This window comes from Chelonia mydas, chromosome 9, assembly GCF_015237465.2.
Source record: "Chelonia mydas isolate rCheMyd1 chromosome 9, rCheMyd1.pri.v2, whole genome shotgun sequence".
NCBI classification, from domain to species: Eukaryota; Metazoa; Chordata; order Testudines; family Cheloniidae; genus Chelonia; species Chelonia mydas.
The window spans coordinates 57,549,361-57,569,478 of NC_057855.1; the positions used below are offsets into that span (position 1 = coordinate 57,549,361).

General features: G+C 45.1%; 1 protein-coding gene and 1 long non-coding RNA gene across 4 annotated transcripts in view; one reads left to right on the plus strand and one right to left on the minus strand.

Annotated features, from left to right (window-relative positions):
- LOC102946615 (protein eva-1 homolog C) overlaps nt 1–20,118 on the plus strand; it is a 52,799-nt gene that overhangs the window by 5,323 nt on the left and 27,358 nt on the right. For both annotated transcript variants that reach the window (XM_027818614.3, XM_007056241.4), the window contains exon 2: nt 10,895–11,094. In XM_027818614.3, coding sequence (XP_027674415.1) covers nt 10,895–11,094 — 200 coding nt within the window. The remainder of the gene's footprint in view (nt 1–10,894; nt 11,095–20,118) is intronic.
- LOC114018589 lies at nt 1,221–12,784 on the minus strand. Of its 2 annotated transcripts, none has more exons than XR_003563881.3 (3): nt 12,541–12,784; nt 11,356–11,480; nt 1,221–6,650 (listed from the first exon to the last, which is right to left on the minus strand). It is a non-coding gene; the product is annotated as an uncharacterized LOC114018589 (long non-coding RNA). The 2 variants fall into 2 exon arrangements; XR_003563882.3 differs by having other exon boundaries at nt 3,671–6,650; nt 11,392–11,480.

Sequence of the window (20,118 nt, forward strand, 5' to 3'; positions counted from 1 at the left end):
TTAAAAAACTTGAATGTTTAACTAAATTCAAAAATTAATATGCTTGTTTTGTTAAAATATTATGTTTGCTGTTGAAGAAAAAAATCCAGAATTCATAATGTTGTTGTTTTAGTTAAATAAAAAATTTAAATGTCTGTCTGATGATGTTCTCCTCCTAAAACAGCACGGCAAGAAAATCCTCCAAATATTAATGATTAACCTATTGAACTGGAGATATTTATGAAGCCATTGGGAGGTGAACTATCTGCTTCAATTACCTTTGGTAAATGAAATAACCAAGCAATCATACAGCTATATCAGAAAATGAAAAACTAATCTGAAAAGTTGTCAAAATAAATCACTTAAAAATGTATAGTGTGTACCTTCTAAAAATGAAACCTTCATCTATCTCTGAGTTGTGAAGAATATGTATTAAGGTTACAACAACCAACAAGAATGCACTTTTATGTAGAAATCCATGATTAAATCTAGTCTTCCTGACTAGTGATTTAAATAATGATTTAAATCAATTTGATTTAAATCAAATCCACCCTGCTTCAGAGGAAGGTACAAGAAACTCTGCAGTAGGTGGTTGGGTGATAAGCTGTCCCCCAGAAAGATCTCTTCCTGATCCCTAATAGTTAGAGGTTGTCTTAAACCCTGAAGCAGGAAGTTTTATATCCCTTCCTATATTCTTGTTCTTATCATTAATTCTGCTGTTTCCATAATCTTGTTATATGTATAAATGTCCAATCCCCCTTTGAATCTTGCTATTTAAGGGTTTTTTTAAAAATAACGTATGGTTCTGGTTCCTGAATAATTTATTACAGCAAATGTAATAATATGTGCTCACTGGGCCAAATCTTGCTAATGTAGGCACTCCAACAGCTGGAGATGGGACACTAGATGGGAAGGACTCTGAGTTACTACAGATAATTTTTTCCCAGGTGTCTGGTGGTAGGTCTTGTTGGCAGGAATCCAGCTCCTCTCAGTTCCCAGACACAGTTCACTGGAAAATAACAGTCCAGAGTCCAGTCTGCAAGCAGTTCAGTGGGTTTATGGGGTTAAGCAAGCCAGCATATTCCAAAGCCCTTCACACCAGTTAGGCTATCTCTGTACGCTGATAGAGTTTTCCTTTTCCGCTCCTCCAACTACAGTTCAATATGCTAATAGTACCCCCTTCTTCTCCTAAGCCCTGGCTTTGCACACTGATGGAGCTGCCTCTTCCCCCTCCCCCCCTTCTTGGCAAACTTAATTATATTTTTAGTTCCCCTCCCCTGGTACCACCCCTTCCAATATATGGTCTGTTCTGTTCTGGGAGGTCTTGAGTCTAGGGGGGATGAGACTACCTCTTTTGTACCTGATGGGAGGGGTAAGGAGCAGGGTTTCTTTTGGCCATGGTCACTTTCTTGCAGACTTTGCGTCTCCTTTTTATACCCTCCCACTGCTTGATTAGCCCCTTATCTTCTCTTGTTACTGAAAGGCAAGGCTACCCACTTGCGGTGGGAGGGGGGAGTGCAGCCTTGTACTTTCACTTATATTTTCTTGCTTGCTTATTCAGCCGGTTTAAACTAAAAGCAAGGCCAGAAGCAAGATTATTGTTTAGTCTCTACCCTATTTATTTCACATTCTCCTAACAGGTCTCACCTACATGCCCAGTGTCTAACAGGTTGCTGTATTTGGGGTCAGGAAGGAATTTTCCCCTGGGGTCAGATTGGCAGAGACCCTGGAGGGGTTTTGCTTCCTCTGAAGCGTGGGGTCAGGGTCACTTGCTGGTTTGAACTAGAGTAAATGGTGGGTTCTCTGTAAATTGAAGTCTTTAAATCAAGATTTAAATAGTTTGGTCACCACAAAGCTGCATTTTTCTGGTGAATTTACTATTCGACCAAAAAATTTCTCCCAGTTCTAGTGCAGCCACACTGAAGTCGATGGTTGCAAAGGGCCAAATTCTGTGTTCAGTTACACCAGTGTAAATCCCTAGTGACTCTGTTGACTTCAGGATTTGGCTCATAAGTCAAGTACATTGGTGCATTCTTCACCTGGGCTGAATTTGGCCTGGTATGTTTTAAATGCCCCAAAATTATTGAGCTTGTTAGGGTTGACTTACATAGTTGGAAAGAATAAGTCTATCCACTACAGGAATCAGTGGATGAATGTCTATAACCAGGATTATGCAGAAGGTCAGATTAATTGATTCCAAGGTCCAAAGGACCATTGTGATCATCTAGTCTGACCTCCTGTATAACACAGGCCAGGGACCTGCCCCAAAATAATTCCTAGAGCAGATTTCTTAGAAAAAACATCCAATCTTGATTTTAAAATGGTCAGCAATGCGGAATCCACAATGACACTTGATAAATTATTCCAAGGATGAATTATTCTCACTGTTAAAATTTATGCTTTATTTCCAGTCTGAATTTGTCCAGCTTCAGTCTCTAGCCACTGAATTGTGTTAGACCTTTCTGTGCTAGTCTGAAGAGCACATATTAAATATCTGTTTCTCATGTATATACTTGTAGACTGTGATCCAGTCACCTCTTCTTTGTCAAACTAAAAAGATTGAGTTCTTTGAGTCTATCACTCTGAGGGAGGTTTTCTGATCCTTTAATTGTTCTCGTGGCTCTTTTCTGAACCCTCTGCAATTTATCAACATCCTTCTTGAATTGTGGACTCCAGAACTGGACACAGTGTTCCAGCAGTGGTTGCACCAATGCCAAGCAGAGAGGTAAAATAACCTCTCTAGTCTTACTCTAGATTCCCCAGTTGATGCATCCCAGGATTACATTAGCTCTTTTGGCCACAGCATCACATTGAGTGCTCCTGTTCAGCTGATTATCCACGACAGCCCCCAAATCTTTTTCAGAGTCACTGATTCCCAGGATAGAGTCCCCCAGCCTGTAACTGTGGCCTGCATTCTTTGTTCCTAGATGTATACATCTACGTTTAGCTGTATTAAAATGCACATTGTTTGCTTGCATCTAGTTTACCTAGTGATCCCACTCTCTCCAAGTCAGTGACCTGTCCTTGTCATTGTTCATTCCTCTCCCAATTTTTGTCTCATCTGCAAACTTTATCAGTGATGATTTTGTTTTCTTCCAAGCAGGGCTGTCAAGCGATTAAAAAAAATTAATCACACAATAAAAAAATTAATTGCATGATTAATTGTGCTGTTAAACAATAATAGAATACCATTTAAATATTTTTGGATGTTTTCTACATTTTCAAATATATTGATTTCAATTACAACACAGAATACAAAGTGTACAGTGCTCACTTTATATTTATTTTTGAATACAAATATTTGCACTGTAAAAATGATAAAATAAATAGTATTTTTCAATTCTCCCATTACAAGTACTGTAGTGCAACCTCTATGTCATGAAAGTTGAAATTACAAATGAAGAATTATGTACAAAAAATAACTACTTTGTTTTTTAATGCAGTATAAAACTGTAGCCCCTACAAGTCCACTCAGTCCTACTTCTTGTGCAGCCAATCACTCAAACAAGTTTGTTCACATTTGCGGGAGATAATGCTGCCCGCTTCTTGTATACAATGTCACCTGAAAGTCAGAACAGGCATTCGCATGGCACTGTTGTAGCTGGTGTTGCAAGATATTTATGTGCCAGATGCGCTAAAGATTCATATGTCCCTTCATGCTTCAATCACCATTCCAGAGGACATATGTCCATGTTGATGACAGGTTCTGCTTGATAATGAATCAAGGTAGTGTGGACCGATGCATGCTCATTTTCATCATCTGAGTCAGATGCCACTGGCAGGTGGTTGATTTTCTTTTTTGGAGATTCAGGATCTGTTGTTTTCGCATTGGAGTGTTGCTCTTTTAAGACTTCTGAAAGCATGCTCCACACCTAGTCCCTCTCAGATTTTGGAAGGCACTTCAGATTCTTAAACCTTGGGTCAAGTGCTGTAGCTATTTTTAGAAATCTCACATTGGTACCTTCTTTGCTTTTTGTCAAATCTGCAATGACAAATGAACAACATGTGCTGGGTCATCATCTGAGATTGCTATAATATGAAATACATGGCAGAATGTGGGTAAAACAGAGCAGGAGACATATAATTCTCCCCCAAGGAGTTCAGTCACAAATTTTTAATTAATGCATAATTTTGTTAACGAGCATCATCAGCATGGAAGCATATCCTCTGGAATGGTGGCCAAACCATGAAGGGGCATACAAATGTTTAGCATATCTGGCACATAAATATCTTGCAATGCCGGCTACAAAAGTGCCACGTTCTCACTTTCAGGTGTCATTGTAAATAAGAAGCAGGGAGCATTATCTCCCATAAATATAAACAAACTTGTTTGTCTTAGCGATTGGCTGAACAAGAACTAGAACTGAGTGGACTTGTAGATGATAAAGTTTAATATTGTTTTGTTTTTGAGTGCAGTTATGTAACAAAAAAAATCTACATTTGTAAGTTGTACTTTCATGATAAAGAGAATGCACTACAGTACATGTATGACGTGAATTGAAAAATACTATTTTATCATTTTTACAATGCAAATATTTTTAATAAAAATAATATAAAATGAGCACTGTATACTTTGTATTCTATGTTATTGAAATAAATATATTTGAAAATGTGGAAAAACATCCAAAATATTTAATAAATTTCAATTGGTATTCTATTGTTTAACAGTGTGATTAAAGCTGCGATTAATCGCGATTAATCTTTTTAATCGTGATTAATTTTTTTTAGTTAATCGCTTGAGTTAACTGCGATTAATTGTCAGCCCTACTTCCAAGTCATTGATAAAAATGTATCTTCTGACTTTAAAATCTGTTAATGTAATGGTAGTTCTAATCCTAGTTCTTTTTAGCATAGGCAATGCTGTTTGGACTATACTACCTAGACTCTGCAACAAGAAGTAATAATTATTAACGTTATCATTTATAACCTATATAGAATCATAGATGTGCTTGGCATATATTTTACAATATAGATAAAGACTGAGTCTCTGTCCTGAAGACCTTACAATCTAAGCTGGTCATCCTGCAAAATCATACAATCATACATAAGTAGTCCCAATGACTTCAATGGACTGCTCGTGTGCATTAAGTTAAACAGATGCATACATTTTTGTACAACTGGACCTTTGTGCAGATGAGACAACAGTGAGAAAGTGAATTAAGAGGAGGGAAGCATGCAGGAGAAGAGCATGTGATTATGAGTATATGTGCTTATCTAGAAGGGAATATGACATGCTTACAACTGTGACTAAGCATCAAGATGATGAATATTTCTAAAAATAAGTGATATTTTGGGTTTATCGCTGTGCTTAGCGGATTTTTAGCTGTACAGCCAAGGTCAGTGTGTTTCCTTACAAAAATGAAACCCCATGGACTGTGGTGTATTGTACATATCTGTCTTGTTATACAATTCCCAGCACCCTGCATTTTACAGAGAAATGCCAATATTTCTTTGGATGCTGAATCCGGAGGTTTTGGCAGCGTCGGGCTTTTAGATTCACCTATCACAGTGCATTTTCCTCCTTGGTGTATCAATGACACACCTCTGCCAGGAATTATTACTGTTGCTGGTTAAGCACCTTAGCAGTAAGTTCTAACTTGGGTGGGCTATTATTTTGTATCTCACCGATCAGAACCCTCCTCCACCAATCAACTTGAGCCTCTGCTTGCCACCTACACTTAAAGGGTATTTGCTGTGGTGCCCTGGAGGCACACTCTGACCTGTGGTTCACTGGTCGATGGACACCTGTATTCTGCTGGCTATTGATACATTGCTTGTGACATGAACTCGTGCACTGTGTCTAGCTTTTGATAGAGAGGTGCCCACATCAATTTACAGTAATTGGCCTCTTTCAGGCAGTGGCACAGGGAGCCCAACTGACTGAATGGGCTACGAAGAGTGGCCCCAATGGGGCAAATTGGCACTGCCATCATCCTTTGGCTCAGTGGAACACTTTGGTCTTTGGGGCTGTCAGTCCGTCTTGTTTCACAGCACTAAATTAAATGTTGAAGCATAAAGTACCAGGCTCAGAATTAGGAACCCTGGATTCATTTTCTGGCTCTACCACCACCACTTTGCATGGCTTTTGGCAAGTCACTTAATCCCTCTTTGCCTCAGTTTCCCCATCTGTACAATGGGAATAACTACACTTGCCTTCTCCCACCCTTTGTTTGTCTCATCTCTTTAGAACATAAGTTCTTTGGAGTAGGGGTGGTCTCTTAGCAGGTATGTGCAGTGCCTAGAACAAATTGGATCTGATCCTAATTGGAGCCTCTAGGCAACCCTATTACATGCTCAAACCACTGTACTCTGTGGGGGACCCTTGAAGAGCAGTATTTTTCCAAGGGCTGAATGTTGCTCTGTGGCCTTGTTGATCCTGTCCCCCTCTCTCAGTGGATACCAGTACCCCAAGAGCTTCCCTCTTTCGTCCTTGTTGGTCCAGCACTGCTCTTTCCTGGAACCAGCGCCCATTCCAAGGAATGCCATTGCTTCTCCTCTGGGGGAAGTGCGCTTTGCAGGGACCCCACCAAAGCGGTTGATCCGCTGCCCTCTTGGCTGCATTTCCATCCTCCTCCCTTCCGTTCTCGTTTTCTTCTTTGTAGTGGCATTAAGATGAACGAACCAGCCGTGAAACGCCGAGGCCCTCCAGGGACAGATTTCAGACTGTTATTCTTCTCTCACCAATGAAAAGAGAAGGAAAGAAAATGATCAAAAAATCTGCTGCTGTGTCCAAGTGTAAAATTAACCCTGTGGGGCCCGGAGCGAGTCTGCATACAGGAAACCCTGCACTATGAGGAGCTCTGACGCCAGACATCAAAGGGTTAGCGCTGAGTACCGGGAAGGTAAAAGAGTCCATTGTGCAGCAGAGCCTGGTACCAGTGTTTCTGGATGGATTCAGAGAGCAGGTGTGGATACACTCAGTGTGGATGGCAACTCTCTCCCCAGATAGCTCAGTTGGAGGGATGGGGGATAGCTGGATGTACACAGCCCCGCCACACGGCTCTCCAGATCCTTCACCAGCTGTGAATTCAGAGCTTCTCAGACCAGTGAGTGAAAAATAATCTGGTCAATTGACTCCTTTACTCAGAGTCATAGACTAGGCCAAGTGTTTCTTAGACTTTGACTCTTGCTTGTAAATCTGGGGTGCTGCTGGTTTGTGGATCTCTAAGGCCTTATCTACAAATGCCTCATGTAGCCAGTCTGGTGAGATCTGCACTGGTGTAAATAGTGCAGACTCCTGCAGACAGAGATGCAGCTACATCAGGGGTTGAAATTCCAGTGTAGACAAGGCCTAAAACCTAGAAGGAAAGTTGGCATTAGGTTGACCAATTCACTACCCACCCTCGCTATTAAATCCCCAAGCTCAGGCATGTGCTGTAAGTATGTAAAGGATCCCTCAGGGTTTACACGCAATCCTTCACTATCCTTCCCTGGGGCAGGACAGTACTGCCAGGGAAGGATTTCGGGGAGCTGGTGTGAGATCAGCCTACAAAGAAGGAGATAAGGGTGGGACGGGCTTTGATATGTCAGGAGTTTCATACAACCTCAGTAATTAATGGCCAGTGCTGGTACTAGAGGACATGGTTCCTTCCCTCAGCAAGCATCAGAGAAGGGGAAGCTCCCTGCTAATCACAAGCTGCGGGGAAGGCAACTCACAGCCAGATTTCCTCCCCCTCGACCTGGCAATGAATTTTGATGGGGGGCAATATGAGCAAATCTAATCAAAAGCCCAGTATGATGTACGTTGGGCAGGGAGAGGGCAAGTCACTCACGGTCAGGGCGCTATGTATTTCATGATTCTTCAGCTGCAGCATTTGTCAATGTCCACCCCTTGCCAGAGAAATGCACTAAAGATTGTAACTTCCATTATAAATAACCAACCCCACCCCAAAATGGTTGCAAAGAAAACCTGCCAGAAGAAAATTGAGTGTAAGCGGATGCAGTCTTGCCTTAGACAGCCTGACAGTCTTAAACAAGAGAGCTGAGCTGCAGTGTTAACTCTGAAACCCACTGAAGACCACTTAAATAGTTAATGTGGTTGCTATTTCACTGCTGGCCCTTTTAGCACCAACATCCAGCTACTGTGCTCATCCCACAATCCCACTCTGCCACCATCACCTTCCACGCAGCCAAAAGTCCCAACTGCCGCCTCCTCAGCTACCAAAACCGCCCTCTTCCCCACTGCTGAGGCCTGCATGGCAGTATCTGCCATGCACTGAGAACTGATCTTCAGGGGCTGAGTGAAATTAACTGCGTGAAATAACCTGGTACCCAGACTGGATTATATTCATTGTCATATTTAACAACATAAGGAGCTCCTGTTTTTGTAATTCACCTCCAGCTGTTGTGGATTTTTCAGCCTGACCCCCCAGATTGTCATAGAAACCAAGAGACCTTTATACTGGATGTAGGCCCGACGCCTGCACAGTATACCTGGCCTTGCCCACAATGGCTGCAAAAAGTGCAGTGTCGGGGGGCACTGGTGCCCCATTGAACGCGGGACAGTGCCGACCTCTGGAATGGAGCATATAGGTGTCTGTCTAAATATGGGCTCGTGAGACGTGAAGTAGGGAGGGTTCCCTAGGGACCTTTCCTTCATAGTCTGGCCACAGTCATGAGTGTCAGGATATACTCAGGCTGAAGTGTGCATGGTAAGGGGAACTGAAAGTGGCCCTTAATGCTGTGCTGTGGCTTTGGCTGGTTTTAAGCCCTGTAGCTCTTGCTGCTTTGGTGCCCTCTGAGGGTCAGATTCTGCTACTGTACAGCTCACTGCCAATGATCCCCTTGACTTCCGTAGCACAGGATCACATGTTAATGAGGTCAGGGATCTACATGGGGGAGCCTCTCCACATGGTCCTTCACTTAGTAGGTCTATGTCATTAAATTAATCATTGCAAATGGCACAGAGAACTGGGAGGGAGGCAATTGTAACTTACTCTGGTTTTATTTCCTTGTTTAGCTGAGTGGGACCCAATGAGGGAGATATAGTATGAGTAGTGGAACTGCAGAGAGAGAAGAGCGGGGTGAGGAATGACCCATGTGAGACCTGAAAACTTCATGTGTGGAGCACTGGCCCCTCAATATCTAGAACCAAGCTTTCATGGTTTCTTAACTTTGCCTCCTTGCTGCTTCTCTTGTTCTCAGTGAAACCACCGCTGCTCAGCTGGCTGATAAGCAAAAGCTCCCTGACACAAGCCATGTACTTCAGACACAGGGCTGGAGCTTCAGTCATGGGGAAATGCTTCTGTAGAAGCTTTCATGTCAGACTGAGCACATCTCATTCCCTGCTGTAAAGAGCTGAATAACAGTGATGAGGGGAAGGGGAAGAAGCTAAAAAGTGAAGGGCCTAATTCTCCCCTTACGCTAATGTATAATTCTGCCAACTTTGGTGGAGTTATTCCTGATTTACTCCTGTGTAAATGAGGCCTGGACATGGCCACTTCCTGTGATAGTCTTCTCAGGATAAGGCCTGGCTTACATTTTTTTAATGTAGAAGTGACCTTGGAGAGGTCTTAATGCAGGTCCCTCCAGAGCAAACTTGATGTCTCCTCAGTGTCCCAAGCCCTCTGCTCAGCTGGGAGAACAATGTGAGGAACTGGCTGTGGAAGAGCTGGTGATCTGAACTCCGATTCCCTGAGTGCCAGTGCATTGTGTCTCTAGAGGCAACTTAATCTTGGTCTATAAGTACCTGCACATAATATATCTGATACTACAGGGCTCTTTAATCTGGCAGGCAAAGGTGTAACAAGATACAATGGCTGTAAGTTCAAGTTAGAAAAATTGAAGTGGAAATAAGGTGTAACTTTTGAACAGTGAGAATAATTAGCCATCACAACAGCTCACCAAGGGATGTGGGGCGTTTTCCTTCACTTGGTGTCATTAAGTCAAGACTGGATGTCTTTCTTAATGATAAGATCTAGTTCAACCACAAGTGATTGGGCTTGAGGCAAGTGCTGCTGGTGAATTTCTGTGATCTGTTATGAAAACTATTAGATTATTATAATTGTCCCCCCTGGCCTTAGAAGCTATGAATCTATGAACCATCTTGGTCTGTTTCTACAGTAAATTTGTTATGTCACCAAAAATCTTGAAAACCCCCAATTGGTTCTTTTAGCTTAAAGACAGGTTAAAAAAACCCAAATGTTTGTCTCCAACTCTTGCTTATTCTTTCCAAGTGGCTGAGCTGGTTTTTATTACTTTTATCCCACTTTGGACAACCGTTAGTGTAGACTAGGGGTTCTCAAACTTCAATGCACTGTGACCCCCTTCTGACAACAAAAATTAGTACAACAAAAATGACCCCAGGAGTGGGGACCAAAGCCTGAGCCCGCCTAAGCTCTGCTGCCCTAGGTGGGGAGGATCAAAGCCAAAGCCCAAGCCCCGCTGGCCCAGGCACGGGAGCCAAAGCCCAAGGGCTTCATCCCCAGGCAGGGGGCCTGTAACTTGAGCCCCGCCAACCATGATGGGAGCCCTCAGGCTTTGGCTTTGGCCCTGGGTGGTGGGGCTCAGGCTTTGGCCCTGGGCCCCAGCAAGTCTAATGCCAGCCCTGGCAACCCCATTAAAATGGGGTTGTGACCCACTTTGGTGTCCCGACCCATAGTTTGAGAACTGCTGGTATAGACCTTGGTACAGTATTCCCCTCCCCCTGCCTGGCAGAAAAGTGCATTCCCCTCCCTGCCACAATATCTCCCTCCTTTCCTGAGTTTGCATTTGCCTGGGATACTTCAGGGCCATCTCCTCCAACTGGGTCTTGAACCTTCCTCCCCCCACTGCCAGGAGTCTGGAGGCTGTGTTCTCATTCCCTGCGGCTCTAACACTTCCCAGCTCTAATGACTCTCTATGTTTTATAGGGACAAGGTGGGACTAGCATGGCTACAACGACCCTGCATACATCTGTGTGTTTTACTCCTCTCAGGTTACCTTCAAAAGGTGCTGAAGAACCACACAGCCCACGCCTGTGATGGGGAGCAACTGGGAGTCATTTGTCCCCACAAGACCTCCATTAGCATCCTATCTGCATTTTATGGGCGTCGAGTGCCCAGCCAGAACCTCTGCCCAAGCACTGGCAATATCTCTGGTGAGAGCATCATGTGTGTGTCTGCCACAGCCCGCCAGGTAAAAGCAAAAACATCCTTGAAATTCACAAGTAACAACATTCCAAGGGACTGCAGGAAACCAGGGTAGTACCATGCATGGAGGTGTTCAGGGTGACATGGGATACTCTTGGGTTCAGGCAAGGGAGATCAGATTGTCTGATCAGGGTCCCCCCAAAGTGCCCCTACATCTGCCAACTGGCCCTCAAACATTGTAGCCTCAGGTCCCATCCTAAAAAATGGTGGGTGGTTTGGGACCTTGTAGTGAAGCCCCGCCCCTTACCTATACATTCAGAAGGAATTCAGGATGCTATTTTACCAGTGGAGTGATGAAAGGTACTGACAATGGGACTTCTGTGATGGACTGGGTGGGGTTCACCTCCTGGAACTGCATTTGAGGATATAAACCTAGGAAGAGGCATTACAGATTTATTTTAACCAAGAGGAATTTTGGAATAGGCATACAAAAAATTAATTGTGAGAAATTTGTCCATGTTAGGGCTTAACCCAGAGAGGAGGGATGGTCCAGTGACCGTGTAACCCCGAAAAATTGATTTTGGGGATGCCGCTATAATAACCTACCCCCCTTAAACTGTCCTTCCCGAGGTATAAGTTTCCAGGGTGGTTAAGGAAACGCTAAAGGACATGGATATAGCCTTCGGATAAAGTAATTGACACAGGCAGTATTGTTTTCCAAAACAAAGTAACTAATAATCCCTAATACACTGTATCCTAAAAATTCTAAACAAAACACAAAATCCCCGAGACACAAATCCCTTGTTCCAAGTTTAAAGAGCGTTTAAACCACAGTAGTATATAGTTTACCATTCTAAGCAAAGTGCTTTGTTACAAGTGGCCAGTTTGTAACAAATTGCTGACAGTAGTTCTTTAAATCAGTGGTTCTCAACCTTTCCAGACTACTGTACCCTTTCCCGGTGTCTTGATTTGTCTTCTGTACTCCGTTTCACCTCACTTAAAAACTACTTGCTTACAAAATCAGACATAAAAATACTAAAGGGTCACAGCACACTTACTGAAAAATTGCTGACGTTCTCATTTTTACCATATAATTATAAAATAAATCAATTGGAATATTGTACTTACATTTCAGTGTGATACTTGAGCCTGTTTTTCACTTGTGAGCCTTGTCTGAAGCCCAAGCCCTGCTGTCCAGGGCTGAAGCCCTGGTTGTCACCCACTGATTTCGGCCCTGCACTTGCAAGCCCGTCCCGTGACCCCCCTGAAGGCTGCAAACCCCAGGTTGAGAAACACTGATCTAGATGAGTTGAGTACCCCCTGGAAGACCTTTGACTACCCCCAGGGGTACACGTACCCCTGGTTGAGAACCACTGCTTTAAGTTTTGCATAAGTAAAATACAATTAAAAGACACACACTTCTAGCATACACATGTTAAATACTATGCTAGACTACACTACACTAAAATTATATTAAAACTGGCAAGCTTACTTTATAAATTCATTGGTATCCCTTTATATCACTGCTGCTGCTGTGATAAATCTTTTAGTCTTCTTCTTTAATCGCTGTTCAGCTCCTGGTCAGTCAGCTCTGCTCTGCTCCAGTTTTCTTTTCTCTGTCTCTCTCTGCAGCAGCTTTTCTGACTTCTTTCCTTCGGCTTCTCTTGCTGGTTTCCAGTTCAGCCGTCTGCTCCCGACTGAATCTCTCTCTGACTCAGACTCCAAAACTGCCTGGTGGCAGCTGGCCTTTTATGGTGCACTGTGGCTCTCTCCTAATATACCTTTCTATTCTTATCAGCAATTACCTCACTCTCACATGCCCAGTATCAACCACTTCTTTAGGAAATGTAAATTTCAAAGATTTAAATACAGAGAGATCATGGTTTTTAATTTACTGGGGCTAATACAGAATGAAAGGAAATCATTGTTATCCTTTGACTCTGGGTACTTGAGTCATGTATGGTGGAGGTGAATACCTAAGTCCTTATTCTTTTCACCCAAGAGAATCTTTGAGAGGTGCTTTTATTGTGTGGAGTCCAATGGCAAAACAATTTTTAAACCTGGTTAAATACTTCCTTAACATTGCACTTTGCTGGGAAGAGATCTGCCTTCATGTGGGCTTATGAAGGAAAGACATTGTGTGCCAAAAAATCAGAAAGCCAGATAGAGGCATAGGTTCTTTGACATTAGTAGCAGCTAACTTTTCATTCTGGGTATGGATAGTGTCACCATTTTAAGGAGGGGTGTCTGGATAAGAAACTAGGAGATATGTTGGGGTTTTAAAGCAACTGAACCGCCCCCACCCCACTAGGTTCTGACAACTACTGTGAAAATTGTTTGAGGTGGGAGGCATCCTCTAACCATCTGGAACAGGCAGTGACTTTTCTGACACCAGTTAGATCCTCGTCACAATCACAGTGGAATGTTTTTATTTAGTGACAGGCCATTTATCACCATTTACAGCAAGCTGATCTTCATCCTTTTCATTTAGTAGAAACATTCTTGACTGTCCCAGCTGACATATCAGGGAGTCAAAATGGAGCCATGAGCCTAGACTGATCCTGGGTCTCTGATCTCATGAGCCAGGGGACTTTATACTTGTGAAATTTAATTGCCTCCTGTTGGCTTATCTTGGGGATAGGATGCAGCTGGGTTTTGCTATTGAACTGAGAGCTCTGACTTGTTTTGTAGCTGAGCCTGTGGTAACACCACTGAGCTCCTTTTTACTCACCATCACCTCCTTGTTCTAGATTCACCAAGAGAGTGGAAATCCTTGTCCTTGTGCCTTTGGCTGCCAAGGGCAGCTGGACTTACAGAGAATATTAGAGCAAGAGGTGGGCAGAGCAGCACAGGAGAACTAAGAGCTGATTGGAACCTTCCTTATAACCTCAGACTGAACCTTTCATAGTACATGCCTCAATAATAAGAGCAACCTTCCATAGGCAGTTAGGAGTGCCCTGGATGTCATGTTCCCTGAGTCATGAATGGAATAAGGAATGGGGCAGACAGGGGATAGCAGTGTTACCATCTCCCCATAGCTCAGAGTTAGCATAGTTATCCATCACCACTCTTAACATGGGTGACCGCTGGGGCAATCCCCTCACCCGTCAGAATCAACCAACTTTCCTGGTTCTCTGGAAACCAACCTGATTTCAGTGAAAATAATGGTGCTGATAATGAGCATAAATCACACAACTAGTTACAGTAGCTTTGTCTCTTTGGAAGATTCCCCAGCCCAGCAGCTCTAGTTCTTTCTCTGCCGTTTCACTTTTGACTTAATAAACATACCAAAGGCTTTTCACCCACGGGCTGGGCTTTCCATTCCCAACTTTTGTTCCCCATCAAATGCCTCACATCAGCCTGAGCTGTCCTTGTGTTGAGCCTCTCTTTAGTTACAACACTCTGGGCCCATCGACCCAGCTAGAGGAGGGTGTGGGTAACTCCCTGGTTCCCTCCAGGGACTGAATCTCCCTGGCCAGTCCAAGTATGCAAACTAGGAAATATCATTTGGTCCAGCCGCTGATCATTTTAATCATGGATAAGCCTGTGATTCTGTCACAGAGGTCGTAGAAGTCACGGATTCCGTGACTTTCTGTGACGTCCAGGACTTCCGGAGCAGCTGGTACGGCTGACTCCAGGGCCACCCGAGCAGATGGCCCCAGGACCAGCTGCTCCGGTGCCCCGTGGCCAGCCGCACCGGCCACTGCTGGAATGGCCCCAGGGCCAGCTGCTCAGGCCATCCACAGGGCTGGCCGCACCGGCCGCTGCTTGGGCGGCCCCAGCAGCTGGCTCCGGGGAGCGCCCATGCACCAGTTGGTGTGCCTGGCTCTGGGGAGCACCTGAGCATGGGTCCCGGGGTGCCCCGGGGACTGCCCGAGCAGCAGCGGCCCCAGGGGCAGCTCTGGAAGTCATCTGGTCCATGGGGAGTAGCAGCCGCTGGGAGCAATCAACCCCTAGTGTTGGAGTAGGGGCCCCTGAGGTAAGGTCTGTTGACTTAAGGTATTGAGGCTTAAGAGTGAAATGGGTCAAAGTTGTTTTCCGTTTGTGTCATTACAGATACAGTGTAGAGGGAACAAGTCACCAGGTTTGGAGGCTTATTGAGTTATTTGTCTTTATGGCCTGTATCCATCAGTCCCTATTCCTGCCACTCGTGGGGCCCACTGACTTTCCCTTACTCACCACAACCAGCATGCAGGGCATTTCTTAGGGGGCTTTCTAAACAAAGTGCTCCGGGGTATGTGCCCTTTTCCCCCAACTGCCTCTCTCATGAGGTCAGAAGGCTGCCGACCCTTTAAGGGAAGTCCCTATGCTAGATCCATGAAGTCATTCAAGCCTCCAGTTATCTCATGTACACAAGATGATGGGGTTAGAACCAAAGAAATGGTATGTAAATAACAGCACTGGTGTGACACCCCACCAAGGTCATCCAGACAGGGTCACCCTAGGGCTAAGTACAATGAGTAAGAGACACCTCACAGTTATAGAGAGCACTTTCTCACCCTCCTACGGGCTGCAGAGCTATCAGAGACACCACTCTGGATTTCAGCACAGCACAGGTATACACTGCAGGTTTCTATCTGGCCCCACCATGGGAATCAGTAATACACTTATCTTAGCAGCCTTCTGTGAGGCAGGGCAGGGCTATGAGTCTCATTTTACAAGGTGAAGATTAAGGAGTTTGCCTGCAGTCACACGTGGCAGAGGAGAGAATCAAACCCAGATCTCTCCCAGCCCAGACAAATGCACTAATCACTGGACCATCCTTCCTCACTGCAGGGTGCCTGGCTTGTCTGCTGGGATCTAGCCCTGAACTGATCCAGGATTGTCTCCAGAGCGGTAGCAAACACTCTCATTGCCAAGTCTACCTTTGCATCTCATCACTTCTACTAAGCATCCCTGATCTCCCAGGCTGCCTGCCTTCTGGGCTAGCCATAAAGACCAGGCTTTGGCAAATTGTCTTGACTTGGTGTGTGGGGTCACCCTGAAACCAGTGCAGTATGCTTTGAAAGATGCAGGCAGATATAACACCAGATCGGAATGACCTGATTGGGTACACAGCCCTCAGACAGTGGAGTCCTGTCAGAGGCCTAGGATTTCATGTGACATTTTTCTATTGTCATATCTAGTGTAGGCTCTTGCCAGCACTGGTCTTAGAGACAACGGACACCTGAAAGAGTCTGAATGGGCATTGCAGTAGAAGAGAGACACAGAGTAATAGAGAGACCCAGAAGTGTAACAGCAGCTCACATACATTTTGCAGTGTCGGGGACTCTAAAGCCTCTTTGCCTGCACATGTTCCTTTCAGCTGTGGTTTTATGGCTAAGTTCAGTACTAACCCCTCATTGTACACGGGGATCTGTAAGTGCTAATACAGAATGTTTTGCCCTAGGCTTCCACTTGTTCTCCCCATAGTAAATAGGAGAGCTGTGCTGCCCCTGGCTGGTAGTGTCCTTTTAAAATCATTCTTCTCAACATGTGCCTCCATTGGTGGAGCTTTGGAAGCTAGCTCAGGATGAGAATGTCAAAGAATTGTTCCATATTGGTTACATTTAAAGTTGCATCAGTAGATAGAAAGGGATTATTGTATGTGACCTTTCTGGTTTTAGCTTTTTCCTTTAAAAAATAAAAGGGGGGGGGGCAGGCAACCAGGAAGCCATACTTGGCACTGATGTGGCCATTGCTGGAATATTGTGTCCTGTTCTGGTGCCCACAAATCAAGAAGGATGCTGATAAATTGGAGAGAGTTCAGAGAAGATCCATGAGAATGATTAAAGGATTAGAAAACCTGCCTTATGGTGATAGACTCAAGGAGCTCAATCTATTTAGCTTAACAAACAGAGGTTAAGGGGTGACTTGATTAGTCAGTAGTCCATGGGGAACAAACATTTAAGAATGGACTCTTCAGTCTAGCAGAGGAAGGTCTAACATGATCCAATGGCTGGAAGTTGAAGCTAGATAAATTTAGACTAGAAATAAGGCGTACATTTTTAACAGTGAGTAATTAACCACTGGACAATGTACCAAGAGTCGTGGTGGATTCTCCATCACCGACCATTGTTAATACAAGAAGGGATTCAGAGTAACAGCCGTGTTAGTCTGTATTCGCAAAAAGAAAAGGAGTACTTGTGGCACCTTAGAGACTAACCAATTTATTTGAGCATGAGCTTTCGTGAGCTACAAGAAGGGATGTTTTTCTAAGAGATCTGCTCTAGGACTTACTGTGGGGATGTTCCCTGGCTTGTGTTATACAGGGGGTCACACCAGATGATCACAAAGGCCCCTTCCCGCCTTGGAATCTGTGAATCTATGAAAAGACTGGAGTAAGATATATGAGAAATAGGCTCCTGACTCTCTAAATCAGGGGTCGGCAACCTTTGAGAAGTGGCGTGCCAAGTCCTAATTAATTTAAGGTTTCACGTGCCAGTAATAAATTTTACATTTACAGGGGCCCCCCGATGGAACCCCAGACTGGCAGCGGGCTAAGCAATGCTGGCGGCCAGGACCCTGGCTAGCAGGGGCCAGTGGACAGAGCCCCAGACCAGCAGCGGGCTGAGCAGCTCAGCGCGCTGCCTGTCTGGGGTTCCATCTGCTGCCCTCGCTGCAGGTCTGGGATCCCAGCCGCTGGCCCCGTTCATCCCACTGCCGGCCTGGATGGGCAGAACCTCGGGCCAGCAGCAGGCTGAGTGGGGCCAGTGGCCAGGACCCCGGCTGTCAGGGGCCGCCAGATGGAACCCCAGACTGGCTGTGCGGGCGCCAGATGGAACCCCAGACCGGCAGTGCACTGAGCCGCTCAGCCCTGCTCAGCCTGCTGCCGGCCCAGGGTTCCATCCATCCATCCATCCAGGCCAGCAGCGGGCTTAGTGGGGCCAGTGGCCAGGACCCTGGCAGGCAGCAAAGTGCCACTAAAAATCAGCTGGTGTGCCGCCTTTGGCACGCGTGCCGCAGGTTGCTGACCCCTGCTCTAAATCTTTCCCCTGTCCTCTGAGTGAATGCCAGCTGTAGGTGTCAGGCCAGCACTTCTTGGTTTGACCACAGGCTCAGAATGCAGTAGATCAATTTAGATTAAATTGAGTTAGACCAGATGATCAGTTCTTATCCCTGATTTGGTTATTTCTGGGTCTCCCAATACCATTCCCAGCTGCTACCAAGCTTTCAGTAATGCCATTCTGGGGTGGGCTTTTTTTTTCCCCTGACCTCTGCAAAGCTGTGGCACCCAGGCACTCCCATTAGAAACAACCCCCAGCATCTTATTGCAGATTCTTCTAAACCTCTCGCTAGAGCTGGTGAACCGTGGAGCTTAGAGAGCTCTGCAAATGCTCATACAGAGTTTGTTGCCCTAAGCTCCCGCTTGCTCTGCCTATTCAATGGAAGAGCTGACAATGTCCTCTTAAAATAATTCTTCCAAACCTGGATCCACCTCAGGCCTGGCTCTGGCTGCTTATATGGGGCTTCCATTGACTGAGGTTGCAGCAAAGCTAGTATTTTACCTAGAGACTGCGGTGAAAATGAGCCTTCTCTGTGTGTGCTAAACCCCATGTCTCTGGGGTGCATGGGCTCTGCTGAGAGTAGTGTGGAGGGACTGGGGAATGTCTTCCCCCAAGAACTCACCATATTGAAGTCCAAAGCAGAAGCACCTCCATCGTGGGACAATCACTCCCAAACTTCTTTTCAAACTGGTTGTTGTATTTTAAGAAGGGGCTTTTGAGCGCCTGCTCCAGCCCATCACTGAGATCACACAGGATGACTAATGCCATGAGTCTTGGATTAGTTCAGCTCAGATCCTGCATGCTGCAACCAACTCCATCCTTTGCTGGAAACGATCCGCACAGAACTCCTCAACAGCCACCTCTGAATTTATTTTCTAGGTACGTTCATGGCTGTTTTTAGCCCCATTGGAGCACTGCTCCTTTAAAATACCTGATGCTAACCTGCTCAGCTCTGGGCCAGGAAGTCACGGGCTCAAATCCTACATGTCCCATGAGTTCAGGTCTGGAGCTTCGACCCAGTGCTGTGACTGTGGGGCATTTCTGTGCGGGTGTTGCACTGTCAAGGCATCATCCACTGGTCCCTTCTACCCATCTCCAAATGGCCGTGTATGTGGGAGTTAGAGAGCCCAGGGCACTCTTCTCTTAACCTTGGTGTCTTGGTCAGTGTTCCTTCTTTCAGCATAAAACCAAGTGCTACAAGCCATAGCTTTCTGGAGCTGCTGCTATTGAGCTAAAAAGCTGCTGTGTTATAGTCTCTGGCTGCAGTGTTTGTGCTGCCAGCATCTAACTTAAGGATTTCTCTGTAAGACCAAATTCTACTCCGTTTAGGGAGCAACTGAGTTGCAGCCAATAATTGTGTTTGCTTATTGATCTGTGTCTGTGAAGGGAGGAAGTGCCATCTAGAGGCCAGTGCCTGTAATAATCGGTGCTGTTGAGAGTATATCACTTTCCCACTAGTGAAAAGCAGCTGTGCAGTCCTGACTCTGGAGCTGCGCATGCAGCATTTTAATGCAAGACAGAAAGAATAAGCTGGCAGTCGTTAAACTGTGTGCAAGGCCTCACAGGCTTTTAAATTGGAATTTGCTAATGCCTAGGGGCTGCAGTAAAAGAAACAGGTCGGGAGAGCCCTGAGCCAAGGCGTGAGAAAGCAGCAATACTCTGGAATGGTGCAGGATCTCTTCTTAGCCTAGGGTCCCTTTGGTCTCTCTGCTGATGAGCTAAGTTCCCAACAGTGTTCAGTACATCTGAATGCCTTTCCCTGGGAAGCTAAGGAGATTAATATAGAGATACAAGGTCCAGAAACACTGTAGCCCTGTTTTCCAAATTCTCCGTCTTTTGCAATATGAGGCACTTGAATTGTTTGAAGAAATCTATCCTTGGGTGGAACTTGAACTAGCCATCTTGTTATACAAAGTGGCAGCTCTGTCACTGCAACAAAAGGAAAAACCCTGTGAGCTGTCAGTGGAAACATCACTAGAAGCTCCATGTAGATTGTGATCCGACTGAACTAGGCACTGTACAAACTTAGAGAAGACATAATCCATACATCAAAGAGCTTGAAATCAATTTATGTGTAAAGCAGA